The sequence below is a fragment of the Cyanistes caeruleus genome, chromosome 5, assembly GCF_971803275.1.
Source record: "Cyanistes caeruleus chromosome 5, bCyaCae1.hap1.1, whole genome shotgun sequence".
NCBI classification, from domain to species: Eukaryota; Metazoa; Chordata; class Aves; order Passeriformes; family Paridae; genus Cyanistes; species Cyanistes caeruleus.
This window is the reverse complement of record NC_141705.1, coordinates 83,255,281-83,265,578: the sequence shown is the minus strand read 5'-3', so window position 1 is coordinate 83,265,578 and position 10,298 is coordinate 83,255,281. Positions and strand designations below refer to the sequence as shown.

Sequence of the window (10,298 nt, the reverse complement as noted above, 5' to 3'; positions counted from 1 at the left end):
GTCACAGAGAAAAGGGAAAGAGAGGGGGAGCAAAAAGAAACTAAATCCAAGTCAGAGTCACAGAGAAAAGGGAAACAGAGTCAAAGTGAAAAGAAAGAGAGGGACAGTGGAGAGAAACCAACTCTACTTCCTTTCCATCTAACTCAGAGGCAGAGAGAAAGGAAACAGAGACAATTCCTGTTCACTGTAACTCGGAGTTACGGTGGAAAGGAATAGAGTCCAGTTTCTTTCTGTCTAACTCGGAGCTAGAGAGGAAGGAAACAGAGTTGGAGAGAAAAGAAACCGAGGGAGAGTGGAGAGAAACCGACTCTGTTTCTTTTCTGTCTAACTCAGAAGCAGAGAGAAAGGAAACTGAGACAATTCCTGTTCACCGTAACTCGGAGTTGCGGTGGAAAGGAAGCAAGTCCAGTTGCTTTCTGTCTAACTCGGAGCTAGAGGGAAAGGAAACAGAGTTGGAGAGAAAAGAAACAGAAAAATAGAGTGAGCAACAGTGACAGAGACTTAGAGAAAGTTAGAAAGAGATTGAAAAGCAAGAAATAGAACAAAAATAATGACTACACCACACCAAAAACACAAGAGCCGGGGGGGGGAGGGGGGAGGGGAATGAAAGTTTATTCACCTTTATTTACTGAATTTATTTACACTACAGCAAAACACAGAGAAACTGGAGACAAATACATTACAATACAATCCATGTACACACTGAAAAATTCCTAATTCACATACAGAGTAATACAGCAAAACACAGCAGCAAATGCAAATACAGAACAATACAAGCCAAATATGTATTAACAGAATATAACTATTTCTACAGTTCTGAAAAGGTCAATACATGCTGTTTCATTATTACTGCTATGCCAAACCACAAGGAGCACACAGAAAACACAATACTCATTCGCCACAGAAGCCGGCTTCAGCTCGCACACAGACTCACCTTCACTCTCCTCTCCACCGCCCCGTTATAATCCTGCTGTCGGTGGTCCTCGGGAACGTGGTTCCCGGGAGCCTGAAAACCAGCCTGCCTGACGAAAACCTCGGTCCGGGGCCGGTCCGTGCCCAAACTTTGGCGACGACTGTCGCCTCGCAGACCGGCCGGGACCGAGGAAAAAAAACCCCAGCTGGGAGGGAAAAAAAAAAAAAACCCCCCCAGCTGGGGATTTTTTATTCTAAATTTAAAAGTGAATTGCAAGTCCTGAAAAGCAAAAGCAATACATACCAGGTTAGAACCACTCGATACACACCCCCCTCCGACCCCACGGGAACTCGGTTCCCGGGGGGCCTCGAATTCAGCCTGCCTGACGAAAACCTCGGTCCGGGGCCAGTCCGTGCCCAAACTTTGGCGATGACTGTCGCCTCGCAGACCGGCCGGGACCGAGGAAAAAAAACCCCAGCTGGGAGGGAAAAAAAAAAAACCCCCCCAGCTGGGGATTTTTTATTCTAAATTTAAAAGTGAATTGCAAGTCCTGAAAAGCAAAAGCCATACATACGAGGTTAGAACCACTCGACACAAACACACACCCCCCTCCTACCCCACGGGAACTCGGTTCCCGGGGGGCCTCCAATTCAGCCTGCCTGACGAAAACCTCGGTCCGGGGCCGGTCCGTGCCCAAACTTTGGCGATGACTGTCGCCTCGCAGACCGGCCGGGACCGAGGAAAAAAAACCCCAGCTGGGAGGGAAAAAAAAAAAACCCCCCCAGCTGGGGATTTTTTATTCTAAATTTAAAAGTGAATTGCAAGTCCTGGAAAGGAAAAGCCATACATACCAGGTTAGAACCACTCGACACAAACACACACCCCCCTCCTTCCCCACGGGAACTCGGTTCCCGGGGGGCCTCCAATTCAGCCTGCCTGACGAAAACCTCGGTCCGGGGCCGGTCCGTGCCCAAACTTTGGCGATGACTGTCGCCTCGCAGACCGGCCGGGACCGAGGAAAAAAAACCCCAGCTGGGAGGGAAAAAAAAAAACCCCCCCAGCTGGGGATTTTTTATTCTAAATTTAAAAGTGAATTGCAAGTCCTGAAAAGCAAAAGCCATACATACAAGGTTAGAACCACTCGACACACATGCACACAAGCAGACCCTGACCCACCGACTCTCACAGACAGACACACTCTGACACGCAACAGGAGACTAACTCGCACAGTGACCGCAACCCTTATTTGAAACACTCTGCTAAACAAAATGCCCTGAGATATCTTCTCACTGCTGCTTCTCAACATAAAACGGTAGATCCTCAGAAAATAGGCATCAGAGACCTGCAAGACAACACAAGGTGGTCAGTGAGGAATTCTATGGTAGCTATGACTCAGCCACCCTCTAGGCCCACATATTTTCTACACAAAAACCTGATAGAAAAAAGGACCTGTAACCTTTTATAATTGTTCCACCTAACTCTAACTATGTGCCAGGGCAGGGCAGCTCCAAACCAATGCAGTTAAAGTTAAGTTACAGAGGCAGGCACAATGCAGTTAAAGTTAAGTTAAGTTACAGAGGCAAGCACAATGCAGTTAAAGTTAAGTTAAGTTACAGAGGCAGGCACAATGCAGTTAAAGTGAAGTTAAGTTACAGAGGCAGGCACAATGCAGTTAAAGTGAAGTTAAGTTACAGAGGCAGGCACAATGCAGTTAAAGTGAAGTTAAGTTACAGAGGCAGGCACAATGCAGTTAAAGTTAAGTTAAGTTACAGAGGCAGGCACAATGCAGTTAAAGTTAAGTTAAGTTACAGAGGCAGGCACAATGCAGTTAAAGTTAAGTTAAGTTACAGAGGCAGGCACAATGCAGTTAAAGTTAAGTTAAGTTACAGAGGCAGGCACAATGCAGTTAAAGTTAAGTTAAGTTACAGAGGCAGGCACAATGCAGTTAAAGTTAAGTTACAGAGGCAGGCACAATGCAGTTAAAGTTAAGTTAAGTTACAGAGGCAGGCACAATGCAGTTAAAGTTAAGTTAAGTTACAGAGGCAGGCACAATGCAGTTAAAGTTAAGTTAAGTTACAGAGGCAGGCACAATGCAGTTAAGGTTAAGTTAAGTTACAGAGGCAGGCACAATGCAGTTAAGGTAACTTAAGTTACAGAGGCAGGCACAATGCAGTTAAGGTAACTTAAGTTACAGAGGCAGGCACAATGCAGTTAAGGTAACTTAAGTTACAGAGGCAGGCACAATGCAGTTAAGGTAACTTAAGTTACAGAGGCAGGCACAATGCAGTTAAGGTAACTTAAGTTACAGAGGCAGGCACAATGCAGTTAAGTTAAGTTACAGAGGCAGGCACAATGCAGTTAAGTTAAGTTACAGAGGCAGGCACAATGCAGTTAGTTTTACAGAGGCAGGCACAATGCAGTTAGTTTTACAGAGGCAGGCACAATTCAGTTAGTTTTACAGAGGCAGGCACAATGCAGTTAGTTTTACAGAGGCAGGCACGGTACAAGGCAGTCACAGGCGATGTCTGCCGGGTGAACGTGGCGATAGCTGCAGATGCGAAGGCCGGTTCCTCGGACGAAAAAATCCACGACGACATCGAGAGGCTGAGATGGCTGATGACTTGAAACACGAGAGAACAACAACATGGATTGGAACTGCCCTGCCCGGCAAAAGCTCTGGGGAGCTTGCAAAGAAACCCTCTCCTTTGGCTTCAGAGGGGCCTATCCCACTAGAGCCCTGTCCTCTAACTTAACTTCAAAATGCCAACTCACCTGCCCATCTCTGCTCCTTGCCGTGCTCCGGGCAACGCCGAATCCTGCAAAGACAGAGAAGAAAAAAGCACTCTGAGTTACTGTCACAATGCACAAGGTGGAATTCCCGATGTGGTTCCTTTATTCCATCCGGGACTACAAAAGCTTGTCAGCCAACCAGGGACTGAAACAGAAGAAAAACCACTCAGTCCCACCTCTCGTACCCAAAGATCCCCTGTAAAGTTCTGAAGACAGAGCCCTCAAACGAGTGTGGGGTGCTTTGCCCTGAGGCATGTGCTGTTTTTAACAAATTCGAGTCACCTCCCTTGCTTTCTAGACACTGCTCACCGGCGTGGCAGGCTAGGGGCGGCTGAGGCGAAACGTCTTTCCCCTGATAATGACTGCACGATAAACCTGCAACCCCTTCTGTCTCTCAGAATCCTGTCCGTGACACCGATTCGTGTCAGGATCTACAAGGTGGGATTTGTGATGTGATTCTCTCATTCTATCTTAGAGAACTAAAGATTAGCAGCAAACCAGGGACTTTAAACAGAAAAACCTCTCAGTCCCACTTCTCATACTCAAAGATCCCCTGTAAAGTTCTGAAGACAGAGCCCTCAAATGAGTGTGGGGTGCTTTGCCCTGAGGCATGTGCTATTTTTAAAAAATTCGAGTCACCTCCCTTGCTTTCTAGACACTGCTCACCGGCGTGGCAGGCTAGGGGCGGCTGAGGCGAAACATCTTTCCCCTGATAATGACTGCACGATAAACCTGCAACCCCTTCTGTCTCTCAGAATCCTGTCCGTGACACCGATTCGTGTCAGGATCCACAAGGTGGGATTTGTGATGTGGTTCTCTCTATCTTAGAGGTGAAGATTAGCAGCAAACCAGGGACTTTAAAAAGAAAAACCACTCAGTCCCACTTCTCATACTCAAAGATCCCCTGTAAAGTTCTGAAGACAGAGCCCTCAAATGAGTGTGGGGTGCTTTGCCCTGAGGCATGTGCTATTTTTAAAAAATTCGAGTCACCTCCCTTGCTTTCTAGACACTGCTCACCGGCGTGGCAGGCTAGGGGCGGCTGAGGCGAAACGTCTTTCTTCTGATAATGACTGCACGATAAACCTGCAACCCCTTCTGTCTCTCAGAATCCTGTCCGTGACACCGATGTGTGTCAGGATCCGCAAGGTGGGATCTGTGATGTGGTTCTTTCATTCTATCTTAGAGAACTAAAGACTAGCAGCAAACCAGGGACTTAAACACCAAGACACACAGAGAGCTTGCACCCACCTGTCCTCCAGTATGTGTCAGGATCCGCAAGGTGGGATCTGTGATGTGGTTCTTTCATTCTATCTTAGAGAACTAAAGAGTAGCAGCAAACCAGGGACTTAAACACCAAAACACACAGAGCTTGCACCCACCTGTCCTCCAGTATCCTTGGCTGGGATACCTTGCAAGTAGACCACCTAAAATAAAAAAAACAAGGGAGAAAAGTTATAGCAGAAACTGAGACCCCAGCAAGAACAACTGCTTCTCTCCACCAACCGAGGCTCACCTTCGCAATGCTTCACCTTCTCTGCTGCTATCCGGCTTTACTTCCTAGAAATAAAGACAAAGAGCAGAGCTGTAACACAGTGACCGGTTCCAGCCCCGCTGCAAAGAAAAACCGTGACTGACCTTCTCAGGGGGACCCCCATCATCTGGGATAGCTGCTCTGCCACGACGTCAAACCGTCTGCATCTGAAAGAAAGTTAGGAAAAAAGTCAAAGTGCTGCAGGGTAACTTCACAGCTCCAAACACCTTCTGCCAACATAAGAATACCACCTAGACTCCAACTACAGCCCGTACTACAAGTCTCCGATTACAAGTGCCCGGGACTTGTCCTTGAACGCCTACAACCGGGCTGGGCGGCAGGGCAGAGCAGCTCCGGACCGAATACCCCCAGACACCCGTGACACGTGAGACGAGGGAGTGTCTCCCTGAGTGAAAACTCCCTGAGACAAGAAAGTCCTCACGAGGACCGAGAGAATGCTGAACGAGATGACCGAGGAGGGACCCGAGGCGAGCCTGCCGGGCTCGGATGACCCTGGAGGAAAAAGACGCTAACGGAACAACTATTTTCCAAGAACCGCAGAGACGGATGCCCGAGAATCCTGTGGCTGGAAGCCTCTGCCTGCCTTTGAATCGGCACAAGTCCTTATCCACTGTAAAGAGACATTGCTGCATATAGCTGTTGACACAGCTGAGAACGAGACCTAAAAAGATCACGTGCTTCTGAAGACAGATGCGATTCTGACATGTGTCCGACCTCCCGAATCGAAGCTTCGCCGGCGTCGGGCCGAGGAACGCAAAGATGGGAGATGAACGGAAGGACCCCAGGGTTTCTCATAAGCCCCTGGGAGGGCTAAGGCAAGAGACACATTACACGAGATGCACAGAAGGCACAGAAGACACAGAAGGCACGCGAGACAAGTGACAACACACCCTGGGACTGCTCTGCCCTGCCCGCCTCAGCATTGCGAACCAAAGTGAGGCTTTCCCTCACTGGGGCCTATGGGGTCATTTCCAGAACCTCCCCATCCCCAAAGCTCACTCAAAAACCCAAACCGATCTCAGTCCCGACCGCCGCCCTGCTTTGATCCCCTCTGCGGGCTCCACTTATCTCTCAGAGGGCTGAAGATGTGAGTCACAGCGAGAGGCCGGTCGGGAGCCAAACAAAGCCACCTCGCTGTCTGTGAAGTTCTTCTCTCACCAGGCTGTTGTCTCAGACAAGTATCATCACCTATGATAAAGAAAACCAAATCTAAGTGCACAATCTTAGTGGCATATTCACCAATTTCACTGCAAAAAAAACCAACTCGTACTCACCGTCTCTTAGGAACTCCCGGGTCCTCCGGCCACACATTTCAGCCACGCTCCGAGGCGGATGCCGTCGTCGCAGGGTACGCCTAGGATAAACGGAGAGGAGGCGATGTAGCGTCACTGAAAGTTGAGCGCGCCCTCGCCGCTCCTTCCAACGCCCCCAACTCGCCGTGACTCCTCGGCCACGCCTAAAGGGTACCAGGACCGCACCGACACGTGGACGAGGTCGAGGCTTCGTCACGGACTCGGTAATATTTGCTGGGGCTCACCAGAGAAGCAAACCGGGTCTCTTGGCAGGTCAGTGAGGGGGCCTCAGCACAGCATCAGGAGGCAGCCTAAAACACACCAACAAGCAGGGATGCTTGGAGTTGCACCAGAAACTGACACCCCAGCAAGAACAACTGCTTCTCTCCACCAACCGAGGCTCACCTTCCACCTGCTTCGCCCTCCCCGCTGCTTTCCGGCTTTACTTCCTAGAAATAAATACAAAGAGAAGAGCTGTAACACAGTGACCGGTTCCAGCCCCGCTGCAAAAGTAAAACCGTGACCAACCTTCTCAGGGGGACCCCCATCATCTGGGATGCAGCGCTGTGCCATGAGGTCAATCCGTCTGCATCTGAAAGAAAGTTAGGAAAAAAGTCAAAGTGCTGCAGGGTAACTTCACAGTTCCAGACACCTGCTGCCAACATAAGAATACTACCTAGACTCCAACTACAGCCCGTATTACAAATCTCCAATTACAAGTGCCCGGGACTTGTCCTTAAACACCTACAACCAGGCTGGGCGCCAGGGCAGAGCAGCTCCCGACCAAATACCCCCAGACACCCGTGACACGTGAGACGAGGGGACGTGACAGGGAGAGAAAACTCTCTGAGACAAGAAAGTCTTCACAAGGACCAAGAGAATGCTGAACGAGATGACCGAGGAGGGACCCCAGGCGAGCCTGCTGGGCTCGGATGGCCCTGGAGGAAAAAGATGCTAATGGAACAACTATTTTCCAAGAACCGCAGAGACGGATGCCCGAGAATCCTGAGGCTGGAAGCCTCTGCCTGCCTTCGAATCGGCACAAGTCCTTATCCGCTGGAAAGAAACACTGCTGCATATAGCTGTTGACACAGCTGAGAACGAGACCTAAGGAAACATCCGATCGCGTGCTTCTAAAGACAGATGCGATTCTGACGCCTGTCCGAACTCCCGCATAGAAGCTTTGCCGGAGTCGGGCCGAGGAACGCAAAGATGGGAGATGAACGGAAGGACCTGGGGTTTCTCATAAGCTCCTGGGAGGGCTAAGACAAGAGATATGTTACACGAGATGTACAGAAGATACAGAAAGCACAAGAGACAAGTGACAACACACCCTGGGACTGCTCTGCCCTGCCCGCCTCAGCATTGTTAGCTAAAGTGAGCCTTTCCCGCACTGTGGCCCCAGAGGCCATTTCTCAAACCTTCCCCCCCGCATAGCTGACTCAAAACCCCTAACCGGTGTGAATCCTACCCCACCGCCCTGTTTTTATCCCCTCTGTGACCACAGCCCTCGTCTTATCTCTCTGAAGTGAATCTGTGCGAGGGGACGATCCGCTGCTAAGGAAAGCTGCTGCGGGGGCGGTTCCCTTTTGTGTTACGATGAATCTGCTGAGAGAATCTGAAGTATCGCACTTGATATGACCTAGAACTTCGGGAAATTCTCCTAAAAAAAAAAAAAAGCCAAGAAGAAGAGTCATTATAAAAGCATCTTATTGCCCCTGAACCCCCAACACAAAACCATGAACTTAAATACTCCCTGTATTCAATATTGTTTTCTTCGCGGTGTTTTCAAAACTTCTGCTGCTTCAAATGCCCGAAAAGATGCCTGCTTTTAGCAGGCTGAAGCAAATTGAAAGAGCCTCTCCACTGAAATGAGAGAGGAGCTCTTTACCCCTGCTGATTCCCCTGGAAGGAATAATGCCCCTTAGCACAGCCTGGGGTTAATATACCCCTAATTGGGCCCGCCTCTTTTTCCCACGATGCCTGGGAAAGGGGAGGCGGCAAATCCCAGCGGGTATAAAGGCCCTCAGAGGGACCGTAGCTGTTTGGCTCCTCTGAGTTAAATTTGAGGTAAGGAGCTCTGCGTAGAAGAAAACTCTTTGCGAAAAAACAATGTTTTCTTTTCTGCTACAATTACTCAGGACAATGGAGCAAAGGAACAAAAAAAAGGTAAGAAGAAAAACTTTGTGTTTCAGCAGTGTTGCCAGCTAAGTTGGATAATTTATGGACTTCCATAATTATTTTTCAGTGATTACTAAGTAGCACTCCACCTGTGATTAATTAGGGTGGAGAAGAATAGTATTGATTTGAATGATGTCTCATAGGGACCTTTAATCAGGGCTGTCTACATTCTAAATGAAAATAAGAAAAAGAATGGTCTCCCAGGTGGCATTACCATTACATACCTGCTGGCCTCGCTCCCGTCGCAGATATTTGGTGCCGGGGTGTGGGTAGAAGTGCCCTGAAATGCAGCTTTAAACCCTTGAAATGCTGGAAAAGGCAACGCTTAAAATGAGCAAATGGGACACCTAACTCCATTTAAACAAATACAGTGGTAAATAAATGGCTTCTCCCCTTTAATTTAAACCCCTCAGATATTGGGGAAAAGAGTGGTTTTCCTCACTTTAAATCTCTCTGGTGATGGAAAAGGGGGCATTTTGCCCTTAATTCAGATCCATAAGGAAGCATCATCCATGCTTTCCCGTTCCACTTAAAGTGTGAAAAAATAGAAAATGAGCAGTCTCTGTCAGTTGATACCTCTAACAGCACAGAAAAAGCACAGTTTACCTCCAGTTGAGACTATTAAAATTGCAGGGGAAGTGGATTCCTCTTCAATTTGAACACAGGCAATTGTGGAAAAGGAAGCTTTTTCCCTCAGCTTAAACCCCTTTTTTCCTGATAACCCATCCCTTTTTTGGGGCTCTGAAGAGGAAGTGGTGAGGTAGAAGAGGAAAGTTGAAAACTGTCGCTGTTTCGCGTTGTCGGGGAGAGTTGTTGGCGTAGCGGATACTGACGAGATCTGTACCGGTGTTAGCAGCGGGGCGGAGACAGGCGGGGGCCGTGTGCCGGCGTTGGGTGGCTTCGGTGGGGCACGCGGGGACGTGAAGACGCAGAGCGGGGACTGGACGGTGGCTGGGCTGGGCGGTGGCAGAGGCGACGCGGGTGCCAGCAGTTGTAGAGCCGGTGTCCCGTCCCCTTTTCTCCCCCTCCGTGGCTTGAGAGGCCGGTACGAAGGGCGGTAGAAAAGCTGGGGCTGCGGGCGGGCACGGGGCAGCCATGGGTAGCGGCAGGAGCATCGGCGATAGAAGCGGTGACTGCGCATGCGTGGATGACGTCAGCGCCGTAGGGCAGCATGGGGGAGTGGTGGACGGCAGCGCGAATTTCGGGTCGGCCCGCACCGCACAGAATAGTGTCGGTGGGCGGCGGCGGGGCCGGCGGCCCCACGGGCGCCGGGAAAGCGGAGCCCGCGGGGCACCCAGGCGGCGCGGACGGCGCGGAGGGGGTGTAGGGGAGCTGAGCTGCGGGAACCGCGATGCCGAGGGCGGGCGGGGTGGCGGAGCCGGGAGCCACGGTGTCGGCGGGGGAAGGGGGGACCGCGGGTTTAACTTTAATAGTTCTTCAGGCTATTCTTTAAGAATAGCTAATTCTTTAGCTATTTCAGAGCTATTTTAGGATACTTCAACATATTTTAAGGTCAGTCAGAGGGGACGCCCTGTGAAAATGTAGAGTTTTAGGACTGCAGAGGTAGGCT

General features: G+C 49.8%; 1 protein-coding gene across 6 annotated transcripts; it reads right to left on the bottom strand.

Annotated features, from left to right (window-relative positions):
* Window positions 1-604: 604 nt before the first annotated feature.
* Window positions 605-10,017, bottom strand: LOC147653347 (uncharacterized). 6 transcript variants are annotated; one of them, XR_015287395.1, is made up of 12 exons: window positions 9,171-10,017; window positions 8,953-9,037; window positions 7,076-8,210; window positions 6,953-6,996; window positions 6,793-6,858; window positions 6,530-6,609; window positions 6,269-6,443; window positions 5,339-5,401; window positions 5,217-5,260; window positions 5,083-5,127; window positions 3,686-3,729; window positions 605-2,255 (listed from the first exon to the last, which is right to left on the bottom strand). XR_015287395.1 is itself a non-coding variant. In XM_086890979.1 (11 exons), the coding sequence occupies exons 1-3, from the start codon at window positions 9,867-9,869 to the stop codon at window positions 8,105-8,107; spliced, it is 726 nt and encodes a 241-aa protein (XP_086747105.1). In that variant the 5' UTR covers window positions 9,870-10,014; the 3' UTR covers window positions 605-2,255; window positions 3,686-3,729; window positions 5,083-5,127; window positions 5,217-5,260; window positions 5,339-6,443; window positions 6,530-6,609; window positions 6,793-6,858; window positions 6,953-6,996; window positions 7,076-8,104. The 6 variants fall into 6 exon arrangements, 4 of the variants coding, with proteins under 4 accessions (XP_086747105.1, XP_086747106.1, XP_086747108.1 ...); XR_015287394.1 differs by having other exon boundaries at window positions 5,339-6,443; window positions 9,573-10,010; XM_086890979.1 differs by having other exon boundaries at window positions 5,339-6,443; window positions 9,335-10,014.
* Between the last annotated feature and the right edge of the window lie 281 nt (window positions 10,018-10,298).